Source organism: Bombina bombina, chromosome 1 (genome assembly GCF_027579735.1).
Source record: "Bombina bombina isolate aBomBom1 chromosome 1, aBomBom1.pri, whole genome shotgun sequence".
Classification (NCBI taxonomy): Eukaryota; Metazoa; Chordata; class Amphibia; order Anura; family Bombinatoridae; genus Bombina; species Bombina bombina.
This window is the reverse complement of record NC_069499.1, coordinates 1,289,759,400-1,289,778,102: the sequence shown is the minus strand read 5'-3', so window position 1 is coordinate 1,289,778,102 and position 18,703 is coordinate 1,289,759,400. Positions and strand designations below refer to the sequence as shown.

At 39.5% G+C, this 18,703-nt stretch overlaps 1 protein-coding gene across 1 annotated transcript in view; it reads left to right on the top strand.

Annotated features, from left to right (window-relative positions):
• The first annotated feature begins 227 nt into the window (after window positions 1-227).
• The window catches only part of WDR88 (WD repeat domain 88), a 77,851-nt gene continuing 59,375 nt past the window's right edge, over window positions 228-18,703 (top strand). The window contains 3 exon segments of the mRNA XM_053719238.1: window positions 228-301; window positions 1,065-1,117; window positions 1,120-1,153. Of these exon segments, the coding sequence (XP_053575213.1) occupies window positions 228-301; window positions 1,065-1,117; window positions 1,120-1,153 (161 nt within the window).

The following is an 18,703-nucleotide window of genomic DNA, read 5'->3' as shown; positions in this document are numbered from 1 at the left end:
TTGGAGGGATTGGGGTAGTTGTTGCCCTCCAGACATGGATAGATGGGAGGGTGTTACATTTCCAGTTTTTGGGAATTAGTCGTTTTGCAGAGTTTGTCATAATAGTCAGTAGAGCAAAGCGTAGTTTACATGTATTTTGGTGAATTTGTTAAAGATGAAAAACCAATGTCGAGCTCAAAGCTTACGGATAGGACCTTTTTCGAACTCGGCTCTGATGGCTTCCCAATATGCCTGAGCTATTGGACATGTCCACCAAATATGCGTGGGGTACCAATATTTTGGCAACCTCTCCAGCATTCCGGTGAGTGTTGTGGGAAAATGGTGTGTAGTCGGTGCGGAGTGTAGTACCATCTGTATAGTAGCTTAACATTCATTTCCATTACATAAATGGACAATGAGGATTTTGTCATGTGGTGAGAAGATTTGTTGCCATTCTTTTGGGGTTTGGTGGTGCCAATTTCTCCTTCCCATTTTTGTGTGAATGAGGGGAGGGACCATAATTGTAGTGTTTTTATCATTAAATACACTACAATGTAAACTTTGGTTAAAAGTTTTGATATGCTTTGTTGGATAGGTGGGTATATTAACACTGCCCCCCTTCTCTAGTTTAATTTGACACCAATAAGTCTTTACATTCTTTACTTAGGACTCTTGTCTTTTTAAAACCCAAATGCAAACCATTCCTCTTATATAATCTACTTTCTTGCCAAACATGACTAACAAAACCATACGCCTCTCTTCCTGCACCACTTCTGTAACCAAGATTTAAATTCTATTATAGGTAGCTACCTTAACAATTCTTAAAATACGATTCAAATCTCTATGAGCAGTAGCACCTGGAAGACATCTAACCTCTTTCAAATCTCCTTTATAATCACATATCTGTACATTTTGTTTTTAAATTGAGTCACCTATTAACAATAACTTACAGAAATGAATATAGCCGCATAAATGTTGTACAAATTGGATCACTCTTTGGTGACACGATTTGGATCACTCTTTGTGACTGCTGCATGATCTCGATCTAGTTGTGTACTATTTCGTGTACTATTTCTCCTTTTCAGGATGTTTTCCAAGGGTCGTACAGTTCATGTCTTTGAGGATGAGCACACAGGTCCTATTCTGAGTGCAATTTAACAGCAGACAACAAAAGGTAACATGCTAGTTATGGTTAAGTACCTATACATAGTTTTAAAGACTATTTTTATTATTTGAATTCATTTTAAAATATTTGTTATTTTATTTTTAACTTTAGTAGAAAAAGTTAAACAATATGTTCCTCGCACTTGTCTTCTGGGTACTCCACGTATAGATTGGTTTAATTGTTATTCTGCGATTAAAAGTATTTGTTAGCTTGTTGTAGTGTATCAGAATTCTAAGGATCTTTTGATTGTAAAAATGAAATATAATTCCCATGTTCTTAGTGTCGTTATACTAAATCTAAATGCAATGCAAATTGCTGTGTGAATAATATGTACAGATTGACACGTGTGCAGCAGGTGTTCTATTTGACATTGTTAGTTTAATTTTTTTATTTTTAATAGGCATATTGCAGAGGCCATAGTAAAATTGTCTAAACCTACAAAACATTCATAGTTCATGTAGAGCAAGATTTGTGTACACGGCTTCTATATGAATACCCTTAACCCCTTGGGGTTGCTATCAAGAGGGCTTTCACTAAAACTAAAATTCTAAATCTAAATAACTTAAAATATTTTAATACATTTTATTTTTGCAGTTTTTTTATTATTTGTAAAGGATTTCCTCATCAACAACCCCACCCACATGACATGAGCACTCAACTCATGATGTAGTATTAAGCCACTAGAACTTGTATGTTTTATTTTTTTTGTTTTTCTAATTGAAGAATTTCACCTGCAGGCCATAAATTGAGTGACTCAGATTGAGATGATTTATATATATATATATGTAGTTCTGGGTTCCAAGCACTCACTTGTATAGGTGAATTGCCTGGGTGCTCTCTATGGTAGATAGGTAGAAACTACAAAGAAAGAAGAGGCACTCACAGGACTTAAAGAACATAATTTTATTAATTTTCCTTCAATTAAGATTTAGTCAACGTTTCAGTCTCACAGGGACCTTCTTCAAGACTGTTTTCTAATAAAAAGGTACATAAGTAAAATCACAGTTAATACCCCTAAATGTTAAATAACACACCAGTAAGGTAAAAATCACAAAAATAAATACAATTGAATTGACTATGTATATGTAAGTTAGAAATCACAGATAAGTCTATATTAAGTTCATATTAAACGTTAATATTTATGTACAGTTAGATGAACTGTTAATCAACTTAGGAGAAGTGCAGGTAACTAATAGTACAACAAGTTGAAAAACAATATTATTTAACCTAACACAGCTTTTGTGATTACAGTCAGCACTGTCAGGAGCATATATTATAGTAGATAACCTGCGTATGAGTGATGTAGTAATGTAGACTCTATTTTTAGTGTGTAGGATCCCTATTGTATATAGGGAGAAATTATACATACAGGTAAATCCAACAGTATATAGACACTCAAGCAGGTTAGCAAGTATTATTATCATAATAGACAGTAAAAATATGTAAATTGTAAGATCGCTATGGAGTGTAGTAGCGTAATGTTACAGCATTGATCTAGTAGGGTCCTATATTGTGGAAATTCACATAGCATAATGTCTATAATGCAAAGATAAGTGTTTCACACTGTTATGTTGAACGTATTTTGAGCATATGTAAAGCATACATAGAGAATATCACCATGTCTAAGCTGGTGTACCTGGAGTATATATAGCGAGTATAATACTGTGCTAAAGTACAGGTTAAAGGATATAAGAGTTGCACACAGATTATTATTCATAGTTTGATGATATAAATATAAGTGGAAATAAGTTAGAGAGAATGTCTATAGACACCTGTACGTATTGTCCCCTTGCGCATTGCGAGTACGCATACTATTTGATCTAACGTCAGATTTACAAGCATAAACATTATAGGATTTAGGCAGAGGGATAAAGTGGATACCTTATAGCAAAAAAGAGCTTACCATGGTGATGAATGTTTAGTATGTTCAGCAGTGGATATGTATATGCATGTCCGCTCTTAAATACTGTTAGCAATGAGAAAACGCTGATAACGATGACATCATCAGCAGTGCGACACGCACATGGCTATGGAAGTTGCCATGGCAACCGGAAACGTACGACAATGTGTAAAATTTAAGGCATAGAGGTGTATTGTATTACTAAGGGCTAAGAAGGCACAGCGAGAGTTATATGAATGTGTGTCACAGAGAATAAGCAATACTACAGAGGCTAAGAATAAATGCAACAGATGATATTAAACCATGGTCCACAAGAAATTATGATCTGAGGCAAGTGAAACATATCTAGGTTGTGGTCTAACGCTATACATTATAGGAAGACTGCAGGGAATGTTGCTCATATAAATGCTGGAATGTATGCACTGTATAGAATAAAGTGGGACATATAAAATATGGAGTGTCTATAAGGTATGTAAGTGAGAGTCTACGTGTAATGAGGACATTTTAGTTACAGTGTATGAGAATATAGCAAATGACAATTTAGTGTGAATGTAATGTAGGTGCTGTGTGTGGATGTATGGAGTCACAGTGGGTATATATAAAACATAGAATTATATGAGAGGGAAATCAATATAAAGATACATATATGAGTACAAATACTGAATTAGCAAATGAGAAAATAGTGAAACTATATGTCAGTCAATGGTTATCTGGGCAGGTCTAGATTCTACATACAGTTTACAAGGGTTTATTAAGTGCTTATAAAAATAGCACATGTTATTATTACCATTTATAAACCTAAGCTAATGTATGTGTAAGTGTATGTAGGGACCCTCCTAAGATTTAAACCACAATAAGTAAACATAGTGAACATAGTTTAATAAAATAGGGCATAGTCAATGCTAGTGTTAAATCCTTTGGGAACCAGTGTTTCCAAACGGTTGAGCCACCTTGCTTCCCTTTTGAGAAGTTCAAGATTTCTATCACCCCCTCTTTTTAATGGGGGTATCCAGTCAATGAGGATAGTTCTTAGCATAGCTACAGTGTGGTCATACTGCATAAAGTGGCGTGCCACAGGTTGATCGCTTTTCTTGTCTTAATGGCTTTTCTGATAGCGCTGCAGTGTTGCTAGTCTGTCACAGAAGGATGTGCTCGTCTTTCCTACATAATAAAGGCACACGGACAAATGATCAGATAGACTACATGTTCGGTAGTGCATGTTAATCTATGTTGTATATGTATTGTCTTCCCCATTATGTGAGTGATGAAACTTCGGACCTGTTAAGAAGGAATTGCATGTGATACAATTACCACAACTGAAGCATCCTTTTCTCCAACATTGGTGTGTCCGGTCCACGGCGTCATCCTTACTTGTGGGAATATCTCTTCCCCAACAGGAAATGGCAAAGAGTCCCAGCAAAGCTGGCCATATAGTCCCTCCTAGGCTCCGCCCACCCCAGTCATTCTCTTTGCCGTTGCACAGGCAACATCTCCACGGAGATGGTTAAGAGTATGTGGTGTTTAAATGTAGTATTTTTTTTATTTTTTTATTCTACTATCAAGAGTTTGTTATTTTAAAATAGTGCTGGTATGTACTATTTACTCTGAAACAGAAAAAGATGAAGATTTCTGTTTGTGAGAGGAAGATGATTTTAGCAGACAGTAACTAAAATCGATTGCTGTTTCCACATAGGACTGTTGAGATGAAGTAACTTCAGTTGGGGGAAACAGTTAGCAGACTTTTCTGCTTAAAAGGGTCACAAACCCAAAATCTTTCTTTCATGATTCAGATAGAGAATACAAATTTAAACAGACATTACAATGTACTTCTATTATTTATTTTGCTTCATTTTTAGATATCCTTAGTTGAAGAAAAAGCAATGCACATGGTTGAGCCAATCACACAAGGCTTCTATGTGCAGCAACCAATCAGCAGCTACTGAGCATATCTAGATATGCTTTTCAGCAAAGAATTATCAAGAGAATAAAACAAATTAGATAATAGAAGTAAATTAGAAAGATGTTTAAAATTGCATTCTCTTTCTAAATCATGAAAGAAAAAATTTGGGTTTCATGTCCCTTTAAGGTATGACTAGCCATATTTCTAACAAGACTGTGTAAGGCTGGAAGGCTGTCATTTCCCCTCATGGGGACCGGTAAGCCATTTTCTTAGTTTCAAACAGAATAAAGGGGCTTAATATGGGCTATAAAACTGTAGACCACTTTTATGGGCTAAATCGATTGCTTTATTTGGACATTTTATACATGTTAATGCTGATAATTCACAACTTATAAACTTGGGGAACGTTTTTTTAACGTCAGGCACTATGTTAGACACCTTTTCCAGTCAGGAAGGGCCTTCCCAGTTGTAGGCTGAGCCTCATTTCGCGCCATTATTGTGCAGTTGTTTTTGAGAGCAAGACATGCAGATGCATGTGTGAGGACCTGAAAATAGTTGGAAAAGTTTCTAGAAGGCGTCATTTGGTATTGTATTCCCCTCTGGGCTTGGTTAGGTCACAGCAAAGACTGTAGCTGGGACTGTATAGGGGTAATTTTGTAAACGGCTCCGGTTCCGTTATTTTAAGGGTTAAAGCTCTGAAAATTGGTATGCAATACTTTTAATGCTTTAAGACACTGTGGTGAAATTTTGGTAAATTTTTAACAATTCCTTCATACTTTTTCACATATTCAGTAATAAAGTGTACTCTGTTTAAAATTTAAAGTGACAGTAACGGTTTTGTTTTAAAACGTTTTTTGTGCTTTATTGACAAGTTTAAGCCTGTTTAACATGTCTGTGCCTTCGGATAAGCTATGTTCTATATGTATGAAAGCCAATGTGTCTCCCCATTCAAAATTGTGTGATAATTGTGCCATAGCGTCCAAACAAAGTAAGGACAGTACTGCCACAGATAATGAAATTGCCCAGATGATTCCTCAGATGAGGGGAGTAGACATGATACTACATCATCTCCTACTGTGTCTACACCAGTTTTGCCCACGCAGGAGGCCCCTAGTACATCTAGCGCGCCAATGCTTATTACCATGCAACAATTGACGGCTGTAATGGATAACTCCATAGCAAATATTTTATCCAAAATGCCTGCATATCAGAGAAAGCGAGATTGCTCTGTTTTAAAACACTGAAGAGCAGGAGGGCGCTGATGATAATTGTTCTGTCATACCCTCACACCAATCTGAAGTGGCCATGAGGGAGGTTTTGTCAGATGGGGAAATTTCAGATTCAGGAAAAATTTCTCAACAAGCTGAACCTGATGTTGTGACATTTAAATTTAAATTAGAACATCTCCGCGCACTGCTTAAGGAGGTGTTATCTACTCTGGATGATTGTGACAACTTGGTCATTCCAGAGAAATTATGCAAGATGGACAAGTTTCTAGAGGTTCCGGTGCACCCCGACGCTTTTCCTATACCCAAGCGGGGTGGCGGACATAGTGAATAAGGAGTGGGAGAAGCCCGGCATACCTTTTGTTCCCCCCCCTATATTTAAGAAATTATTTCCTATGGTCGACCCCAGAAAGGACTTATGGCAGACAGTCCCTAAGGTCGAGGGGGCAGTTTCTACTCTAAACAAGCGAACTACTATTCCTATCGAGGATAGTTGTGCTTTCAAAGATCTATGGATAAAAAATTAGAAGGTTTGCTTAAAAAGATTTTTGTACAGCAAGGTTACCTCCTACAACCATTTCGTGCATTGTTCCTGTCACTACAGCAGCGTGGTTCTGGTTCGAGGAACTAGAAAAGTCGCTCAGTAGAGAGACTCCATATGAGGAGGTTATGGACAGAGTTCACGCACTTAAGTTGGCTAACTCTTTTATTTTGGATGCCGCTTTGCAATTAGCTAGATTAGCGGCGAAAAATTCAGGGTTTGCAATTGTGGCGCGCAGAGCGCTTTGGCTAAAGTCTTGGTCAGCGGATGTATCATCCAAGACAAAATTGCTTAACATCCCTTTCAAAGATAAAACTCTCTTTGGGCCAGAATTGAAAGAGATTATCTCAGACATCACTGGGGGAAAGGGCCACGCCCTTCCACAAGATAGGCCTTTCAAGGCCAAGAATAAGTCTAATTTTCGTTCCTTTCGCAATTTCAGGAACGGACCAGCCTCTAATTCTGCATCCTCTAAGCAAGAGGGTAATGCCTCACAGCCCAAACCAGCCTGGAAACCTATGCAAGGCTGGAACAAGGGTAAGCAGGCCAAAAAGCCTGCTGCTGCTAACAAAACAGCATGAAGGAGTAGCCCCCGATCCGGGACCGGATCTAGTAGGGGTCAGACTCTCTCTCTTTGCTCAGGCTTGGGCAAGAGATGTTCAGGATCCCTGGGCACTAGAAATAGTTTCTCAGGGTTATCTTCTCGAATTCAGGGAACTACCCCCAAGGGGAAGGTTCCACATGTCTCACTTATCCTTAAACCAAATAAAGAGACAGGCGTTCTTACATTGTGTAGAAGACCTGTTAAAGATGGGAGTAATACACCCTGTTCCAAGGACGGAACAAGGAATGGGATTTTACTCAAATCTGTTCGTAGTTCCCAAAAAAGAGGGAACCTTCAGACCAATTCTGGATTTAAAGATCCTAAACAAATTTCTCAGGGTACCATCGTTCAAAATGGAAACCATTCGAACGATTCTACCCACTATCCAGGAAGGTCAATTTATGACTACCGTGGACCTAAAGGATGCGTTACCTACATATTCCTATCCACAAAAACATCATCAGTTTCCTAAGGTTCGCCTTTCTGGACAAACATTACCAGTTTGTGGCCCTCCCATTCGGGTTAGCCACTGCTCCAAGGATTTTCACAAAGGTACTCGGGTCCCTTCTAGCGGTTTTAAGACCGAGGGGCATTGCAGTAGTACCGTACTTGGACGACATTCTAATACAAGCATCGTCCCTTTCAAAAGCAAAGGCTCATACAGACATCGTGCTGGCCTTTCTCAGATCTCACGGATGGAAGGTGAACATAGAAAAAAGTTCTCTGTCTCCGTCAACAAGAGTTCCCTTCTTGGGAACAATAATAGATTCCTTAGAAATGAGGATTTTTCTGACAGATGTCAGAAAGTCAAAACTTCTAAGCGCTTGTCAAGTTCTTCACTCTGTTCCACGTCCTTCCGTAGCTCAGTGCATGGAAGTAGTAGGGTTGATGGTTGCAGCAATGGACATAGTTCCTTTTGCGCGAATTCATCTAAGACCATTAAAACTGTGCATGCTCAAACAGTGGAATGGGGACTATACAGACTTGTCTCCAGTGATTCAAGTAGATCAGATGACCAGAGATTCACTCCATTGGTGGTTGACCCTGGACCATCTATCCCAGGGAATGAGCTTCCGCAGACCAGAGTGGGTCATTGTCACGACCGACGCCAGCCTAGTGGGCTGGGGCGCGGTCTGGGAACCCCTGAAAGCTCAGGGACTATGGTCTCGGGAAGAGTCTCTTCTCCCGATAAACATTCTGGAACTAAGAGCGATATTCAATGCTCTCAGGGCTTGGCCTCAGCTTGCAAAGGCCAGATTCATAAGATTCCAATCAGACAACATGACGACTGTTGCGTATATCAATCATCAGGGGGGAACAAGGAGTTCCTTAGCGATGAAAGAAGTGACCAAAATAATACAATGGGCGGAGGATCACTCCTGCCATTTATCTGCGATCCACATCCCAGGTGTAGAAAACTGGGAAGCGGATTATCTGAGTCATCAGACATTCCATCCGGGGAGTGGGAACTCCACCCGGAGATCTTTGCCCAGTTGACTCAATTATGGGGCATTCCAGACATGGATCTGATGGTGTCTCGTCAGAACTTCAAGGTTCCTTGCTACGGGTCCAGATCCAGGGATCCCAAGGCGACTCTAGTGGATGCACTAGTAGCACACCTTGGACCTTCAACCTAGCTTATGTGTTTCCACTGTTTCCTCTCATTCCCAGGCTGGTAGCCAGGATCAAACAGGAGAGGGCCTCGGTGATCTTGATAGCTCCTGCGTGGCCACGCAGGACTTGGTATGCAGACCTGGTGAATATGTCATCGGCTCCACCATGGAAGCTACCTTTGATACAGGACCTTCTTGTTCAGGGTCCATTCGAACATCCAAATCTGGTCTCCCTCCAGCTGACGGCTTGGAGATTGAACGCTTGATTCTATCAAAGCGTGGGTTTTCAGATTCTGTGATAGATACTCTGGTTCAGGCCAGAAAACCAGTGACTAGAAAAATTTTACCATAAAATATGGAAAAGATATATCTGTTGGTGTGAATCCAAGGGATTCCCATGGAATAAGATAAAAATTCCTAAGATTCTTTCCTTTCTGCAGGAAGGTTTGGATAAAGGATTATCTGTGAGTTCTCTAAAAGGACAGATTTCTGCTTTATCTGTCTTACTACACAAACGACTGGCAGCTGTGCCAGATGTTCAAGCATTTGTTCAGGCTCTGGTTAGAATCAAGCCTGTTTACAGACCTTTGACTCCTCCCTGGAGTCTAAATCTAGTTCTTTCAGTTCTTCTAGGGGTTCCGTTTGAATCTCTACATTCATAGATATTAAGTTATTATCTTGGAAAGTCTTGTTTTTGGTTGCTATTTCTTCTGCTAGAAGAGTTTCAGAGTTATCTGCTCTGCAGTGTACTCCGCCCTATCTGGTGTTCCATTCAGATAAGGTTGTTTTGCGTACTAAGCCTGGTTTTCTTCCAAAGGTTGTTTCCAACAAGAATATTAACCAGCAGATAGTTGTACCTTCTTTGTGTCCGAATCCAGTTTCAAAGAAGGAACGTTTGCTACACAATTTAGATGTAGTCCGTGCTCTAAAATTCTACTTAGCAGCTACAAAAGAGTTCAGACAAACATCTTCTCTGTTTGTCGTCTATTCTGGTAAAAGGAGAGGTCAAAAAGCAACTTCTACCTCTCTTCCTTTTGGCTTAAAAGCATCATCCGATTGGCTTATGAGACTGCCGGACGGCAGCCTCCTGAAAGAATCACAGCTCACTCCACTAGGGCTGTGGCTTCCACATGGGCCTTCAAGACGAGGCTTCTGTTGACCAGATATGTAAGGCAGCGACTTGGTCTTCACTGCACACTTTTGCCAAATTTTACAAATTTGATACTTTTGCTTCTTCGGAGGCTATTTTTGGGAGAAAGGTTTTGCAAGCCGTGGTGCCTTCCGTTTAGGTAACCTGATTTGCTCCCTCCCTTCATCCGTGTCCTAAAGCTTTGGTATTGGTTCCCACAAGTAAGGATGACGCCGTGGACCGGACACACCAATGTTGGAGAAAACAGAATTTATGCTTACCTGATAAATTACTTTCTCCAACGGTGTGTCCGGTCCACAGCCCGCCCTGGTTTTTTAATCAGGTCTGATGAATTATTTTCTCTAACTACAGTCACCACGGTACCATATGGTTTCTCCTATATTTTTCCTCCTGTCCGTCGGTCGAATGACTGGGGTGGGCAGAGCCTAGGAGGGACTATATGGCCAGCTTTGCTGGGACTCTTTGCCATTTCCTGTTGGGGAAGAGATATTCCCACAAGTAAGGATGACGCCGTGGACCGGACACACCGTTGGACAAAGTAATTTATCAGGTAAGCATAAATTCTGTTTTTTTGGATTAGGCAGCCATTGGTTTTGTCTCATGTCCGGCTTAACGTTGTTTTGACTAGTATGTCTCAAAGGTTACTGGTTCTGTTGTACATCATTTTTGGAGGTGGCTTATTGAAGAAGGGTAGAGATGGGTCTTGGTTTAGAATAAACCAATTGTTCTCTATAGCTCTTCGAGTGAATCTGCTTGTGGAATTAAAGGTTACCTTCATATTATACGCTCATCCTTGTTTTCATCTTGTCTTTTTCTGGTAAGGAGATCCATTTGGGTCAGGTTCCAGATGTCTTGCAGGATTTGTTTCACCTCTTTTTGTTTATATCCTGCGGTACATCATCATATACCGCAGGTACATAGACGATATCTTCCTAATATGGAATGGACAAGAGGAGGAACTATCAGAATGGTTTAACCAAATCGACAATGCTTTACCCTATGTAAAATTCAAATGGAATTTAGCAGACACAAAATCCATTTCTTAGACATAGAAATCTACAAGAACACAACCGATCCAGAGATGAGAATTGGAACAACCCTTTACTCAAAACCAACAGACCGTAACTCCCTCCTAACAGCAAACTCCTCCCATCCAGAAGCACTGAAAAAAGGAATAATAAGATCCCAGATTATGCGATTGATGCGCAATAACAGTGACAAAAACAATAAAGAAAAACAACTGAAAGAAATAAGATTAAAATTCATACAAAGAGGATATAAACAAAAAGAGGTGGAACAAATCCTGCAAGACATCTGGAACCTGACCCAAATGGATCTCCTTACCAGAGAAAGACAAGATGAAAACAAGGATGAGCGTATAAATATGACGGTAACCTTTAATTCCACAAGCAGATTCACTCAAAGAGCTATAGAGAACAATTGGTTTATTCTAAACCAAGACCCATCTCTACCCTTCTTCAATAAGCCACCTCCAAAAATGGTGTACAACAGAACCATTAACCTTTGAGACATACTAGCCAAAACAATGTTTGAGCCTGACATGAGACAAAACCAATGGCTGCCTATTCCAAAAAAAGGATGCTTCAGTTGTGGTAATTGTATCACATGCAATTCCTTCTTAACAGGTCCAAAATTTCATCACCCACATAATGGGAAGACAACACATATACAACATAGATTAACATGCACTACCGAACATATAGTCTATCTGATCATATGTCTGTGTGGCCTTTATTATGTAGGAAAGACGAGCACGTCCTTCCGTGACAGACTAGCAAATCACTGCAGCGCTATCAGAAAAGCCATTAGGGACATGAAAAGTGATCAACCTGTGGCACACCCACTTTATGCAGTATAACCACACTGTAGCTATGCTAAGAACTATCTTCATTGACTGAATACCCCCATTAAAAAGAGGCGTAATAGAAATCTTGAACTTCTCAAAAGGGAAGCAAGGTGGATCAACCGCTTGGAAACACTGGTTCCCAAAGGATTAAACACTAGCATTGACAATGCCCTAGTTTACTAAACTATGTTCATTATGTTTACATATTGTGGTTTAAATCTTAGGAGGGTCCCTACATACACTTACACATATATTAGCTTAGGTTTATAAATGGTAATAATAACGTGCTATTTGTATAAGCACTTAATAAACCCTTGTATACTGTATATAGAATGTAGACCTGCCCAGATAACCATTGAGATTGACATATAGTTTCACTATTTTCTTATTTGCTAGTTCAGTATTTGTACTCATATATAAATCTTTATATTGATTTGCCTCTCATATAATTCTATGTTTTATATGTAGCCACTGTGACTCCATACATCCACACACAGCACCTACATTACATTTACACTAAATTGTCATTTGCTATATCCTCATACACTGTGACTAAAATGTCCTCATTACATGTAGACTCTCACTTACATACCTTATAGACACTCCATATTTTATATGTCCCACTTTATTCTATACAGTGCATACATTCCAGGCATTTATATGAGCAACATTCCCTGCAGTCTTCCTATAATGTATAGCGTTAGACCACAACCTAGATATGTTTCACTTGCCCCAGATCATAATTTTCTTGTGACACATGGTTTAATACCATCCGTTGCATTTATTCTTAGCCTCTGTAGTATTGCTTATTCTCTGTAACACACGTTCATATAACTCTCGCTGTGCCTTCTTAGCCCTTAGTAATACAATACACCTCTATGCCTTAAATTCTAAACATTGCCATACGTTTCTGGTTGCCATGGCACCCTCCCTAGCCATGTGCGTGTTGCACCGCTGATGACGTCATCGTCATCAGCGTTTTCTCATTGCCAACAGTATTTAAGAACGGGACATGCATATCCATATCCACTGCTGAACATATTACACATTCATCACCACGGTACGCTCTTTTTGCTATAAGGTATCCACTTTATCCCTCTGCCTAAATCCTATAATGTTTGATAAAGGGGCAGGAGCCCCGAAACGTTGCTCAGTTGAATAAAGGCACTGTTGCCATATTTTGAGTTCCACTGGAGTGTTGTTTTATGTTACATATTACAGGACCCTGGAAAGGGAGGTCCTCCTGGTGTGCACCATTATCGTTTTACTTGGAGATTCAGGACATTTAATTAGTGAGTGCTGGTCCTGCTGTTTCAACATTTAAATCCTATAATGTTTATGCTTGTAAAACTGACGTTAGATCAAATAGTATGCGTATCTTCTGTACAAATACAGGCAAGGGGACAATACGTGCAGGCAGTGGCGTCACTAGGGGGTGCGGGGGGTGCGGGCCGCACCTGGGTGACACCAAAATTTTTTTTTTATTTTTTTTTATTTTATTGAAATTCAAAGAAATACAATGTTGAGATGCATAGATTTATTTTATTAGAAGGGCTGGCATTTGTGAACATTAGTGGGACTGGGGAAGTTGTAGACACACAATTTTTTTTGCCCCTTGAGCCAGTGCTGCATTTTCAACAAATAGTTTTCCCGGCTGCTTTTGCTTGTTTGTACTTTGCTTCTCCCTTGCCCAATTTCTCTATGAATGTTGTGGGCAGGCCGTGGGGCTTGCAAAGTTGCGCTGCTAGCCTAAACCTGCCTGCCTATCTGTGCTCAGTGACATGTGGAGCAGTGGAGTCACTCACTGCTGTGCTGTCTCTCTAAACGGGAACTGGGAAATCGTGAGGGGATGCCTGGCACCTGACCGCATGACTCTTTGACACTGTCTTTAAAGTGAAGGAGCCACATATGATGCCCACCAGACCTTTATGTTTACGGTACACTAAGTGCACACTGAACAGGTAGGAGGGCGGGCGGGTGTCTGGGGGTGGGCAGAGTGCAGAGGTGATTGGCCATAAGAAGCGGTAGGCACGCGGCCCGGGGCTGTGCACTGACAGACTTGGAACAGAGTCAGAGAGCAGAATTTTCATAGTTTGCGCGCCTAAACCTTTCCTTCAGTGATTTATTTTAGAGTGCTCTGTTTATCTTTCATTGATGCTCTGCTGAGCCAGGGAGCAGCTCTAGGCATGAGCTTTATAATTAATGCAGTGCAGTTTATGTTTTTAAGTGTGTCTGAGTCTTTGTATGTGTGTGTGTGCCTGTGTTTTTGTGTGTGTCTGCTTTCTGGGGGGGGGGGTGACACCAAAACTTACCGCACCGGGTGACACCAACCCTAGTGACGCCACTGCGTGCAGGTGTCTTATAGACATTCTCTCTAACTTATTGCCACTTATATTTATATCATAAAACTATGAATAATAATCTATGTGAAACTTTTATATCCTTTAACCTGTACTTTAGCACAGTATTATACTCGATATATTTACTCCAGTACACTAGCTTAGACATGGTGATATTCTCTATGTATGCTTTACATATGCTCTATATACGTTCAACATAACATTGTGAAACACTTATCTTTGCATTATAGACATTATGCTATGTGAATTTCCCACAATATAGGACCCATACTAGATCAATGCTGTAACATTACGCTACTACACTCCATAGCTATCTTACAATTTACATATATTTACATGTCTATTATGATAATAATACTTGCTAACCTGCTTTGAGTGTCTATATACTATTGGATTTACCTGTATGTATAATTTCTCCCTATATACAATGGGGATCCTACACACTAAGAATAGAGTCTACATTACTACATCGCTCATAAACAGTTATCTACTATATTATATGCTCCTGACAGTGCTGACTGTAATCACAAAAGCTGTGTTAGGTTAAATACAGGTGAAACTCGAAAAATTTGAATATCGTGCAAAAGTTCATTTATTTCACTAATGCAACTTAAAAGGTAAAACTAATATATGAGATAGACTCATTACATGCAAAGCAAGATAGTTCAAGCCGCGATTTGTCATAATTGTGATGATTATGGTTTACAGCTCATGAAAACCCCAAATCCATAATCTCAGAAAATTAGAATATTGTGAAAGGTTCAATATTCTAGACTCAAAGTGTCCGACTCTTATCAGCTAATTAAGCCATAACACCTGCAAAGGGTTTCTGAGCCTTTAAATGGTCTCTCAGTCTGGTTCAGTAGGAATCACAATCATGCGAAATACTACTGACCTGACAGTTGTGCAGAAAACCATCATTGACACCCTCCATAAGGAGGGAAAGCCTCAAAAAGGTAATTGCAAAAGAAGGTGGATGTTCCCAAAGTGCTGTATCAAAGCACATTAATAGAAAGTTATGTGGAAGAAAAAGGTGCACAAGCAGCAGGGATGACCGCAGCCTGGAGGGGATTGTCAGGAAAAGGCCATTCAAAAGTGTTGGGGATTTTCACAAGAGCCACCACACACAGACAGATCCTGGACATGGGCTTCAAATGTCGTATTCCTCTTGTCAAGCCACTCCTGAACAACAAACAATGTCAGAAGCGTCTTACCTGGGCTAAAGAAAAACAGACCTGGTCTGTTGCTCAGTGATCCAAAGTCCTCTTTTCTGATGAGAGCAAATTTGCATCTCATTTGGAAACCAAGGACCCAGAGTATGGAGGAAGAATGGAGAGGCACACACTGCAAGATGCTTGAAGTCCAGTGTGAAGTTTCCACAGTCTGTGTTGATTTGGGCAGCCATGTCATCTGCTGTTGTTGGTCCACTGTGCTTCATTAAGTCCAGGGTCAACGCAGCCGTCTACCAGGAGATTGTGGAGCACTTCATGCTTCCTTCCGCAGACGAGCTCTATGGGGATGCTGACTTCATTTTCCAACAGGACTTGGCACCTGCCCACACTGCCAAAAGCACCAAAACCTGGTTCCAGGACCGTGGGATTACTGTGCTTGATTGGCAAGCAAACTCGCCTGACCTGAAGAGAATCTATGGGGCATTGCCAAGAGAAAGATGAGAGACATGAGACTGAACAATGCAGAATTGAAGCATCCTGGTCTTACATAACACCTCAGCAGTGCCACAGCCTGATAGCTTCCATGCCACGCTGCATTGAGGCAGTAATTGCTGCAAAAGTGGCCCAAACCAAGTACTGACTACATACAGTATGCATGCTTATACTTTTCAGAGGTCCGATATTGTTCTACAGGTATGTACAATCCTTGTTTTATTGATTGCATGTAATATTCTAATTTTCTGAGATTGTGGATTTGGGGTTTTCATGAGCTGTAAGCCATAATCATCACAATTATGACAAATCACGGCTTGAACTATCTTGCTTTGCATATAATGAGTCTATCTCATATATTAGTTTCACCTTTTAAATTGCATTAGTGAAATAAATTAACTTAAGCACGATATTCTAATTTTTCGAGTTTCACCTGTAATATTGTTTTTTCCACTTGTTGTACTATTAGTTACCTGCATTTCTCCTAAGTTGATTAACAGTTCATCTAACTGTACATTAATATTAATGTGTGTATAAATATGTGTTCTTATATAGAAACAATTAACCAGAATTTACATACATCATTTCTAGAAGTTTTGATTCAACCATAAAGGGATATTGTGCACATATATGTTCTAACAAACCAATATTTTTATTGCCTGAGGATATATAAACAAAAAAATATTTAACGTTTAATTGAAAATAATATACCAGTATCAATTGTGTACACGCTACCAATACTGACTTATAAGTTCTTCCTAGTATTGAGTATTAGCTGTAAGAACCTATCGGCCAATGAGCATTAGTAGTACGTATCTATTGGCCAAAGAGAATTAACAGATAGTACTTATTATCCAATGAGCATTAATAGGAAGTGTCTATTAGACAATAAGCACTAGTGGGAAGTACCTATCAAGCAGTGAATTAGCATTAGTATGAAGTATCTATTAGCCAATAAGCATTAGCAGATAGCACTTAATAACCAATTAACAATAGTAGGAGATGTCTATTAGCCAAAGAGCATTAGTTTCAGTGTGCTGCCTCCTTCCACAGGTTACAGAACACTGGAAAACAGTTATAAAATAATATAGTGCATAGTGCACCCAAAATGAATCTGTGTTTTTATAGACTGTGCATTGATTACCATAGTAGATGCTGCAGACAAGCTCTAGAACAATGTTTCTTAACCACAGTCCTCAAGTACCCCAACAGGCCATGTTTTCATTATAGTTGAACCAGTGCACAGGTGAAGTTATCAGCTGATCAGTAACCATGGTTACTAACATGCTCTCACCCATAAGCTGATCATTTCACCTGTGCACTGGTTCAGCTATAATGAATACCTGCCCTGTAGGGGGTATTTGAGAACCTTGGTTGAGAAACAGTGCTCTAGAAAGTATATTTAATAATGTAAATATGTAATAAAGAATTCTGTGCATTGCAGTTAAAGTTGTAATGGATACAAGCATGTATATAGCCGAAGCCTTACGCCATTTGCAGGATACATCAGTCTATACTAAGTTACCTGGTGACCCTACTCTTAAGATCCAAGCCCCTCGCTTTTAATCCATGCTAGATAATGCTTTGCAACATCAAATTATTAGCAAAAAACTGTATGACTTCCATTTGATTAAACATCCTATTGTACCTGCTTTTTACTTAACCCCTAAGATCCATAAAGATCCAGTTAACCCACCAGGGTGCCCTATTGTGGCTGTAATTGGCTCTATTATGAGCAATGCTGCTAAATTTATGGACCGTGTATTGGCCCCTTTAGTTCAAAAGGGTAAATCATACATTAGGGACACCAGCGATTTCCTTGGTAAGATTAGACAATTTGAAGGCTTAAGTGATGTTGTGCTTGCCACATGGATGTTTGCAGTCTGTATACTGTTATCCCACATACGCTAGGCATTGATTGTGTTATGAATACACTTGATAGATGTGACAAGTACAATAAATCACAAGTAGGATTCATGATGGATCTATTTGAAGCAATATTGACCCAAAATTATTTTCTTTTTGATAAAATGTTTTATTTGCAGAAAACAGGCACAGCGATGGGGTCCAACGTGGCCCCATCCTGTGCCTGTATGGTAATGGATCATTTTGAGGAGACTGTAGTTTACAATCATCCCCTATTTAAACAGTACTGCTTAGCATGGTACAGGTATATAGACGATTTGTTTATTGTTTGGCAGGGACCCACTGAATGTCTTACAGAACTAAGGACTGACATTGAGAGATCAGTGCCATTTATACAATTTACATCTAAACAAGACAACAGACAAATTGAATTTCTAGATACCATGGTTCATAAAGAAAATGGTTATCTTAAAACTGATTTATTTGTTAGGAAAACTGACAGAAATACGTTATTACATAGGAATAGCTTTCATCCACCTGCTATATTCAAGTCTGTACCTAAATCTCAATTCCTCGGGGTTGACAGGATTGTGTCTGATCCTATCAAAAAAGAATGCAGATTAGATGAAACTCAGTACAAATTTGAAAAACGTGGCTATCCAAATGCAGATTTGGTTCATGTGAGATCAAATTTCCATAAAAAACACCATAGACAGCAGAATGATAAACTCACTTTTGTCCGTACATATAATACTCTAAGTAATAAGGTACAAGGTATCCTGAAACACAATTGGCATATCCTAAAAGATTCTTGTCCTGACATTAAGGAGTTCAGTCAAATGCCCAGAGCGGCATATTGTAAGGGTTA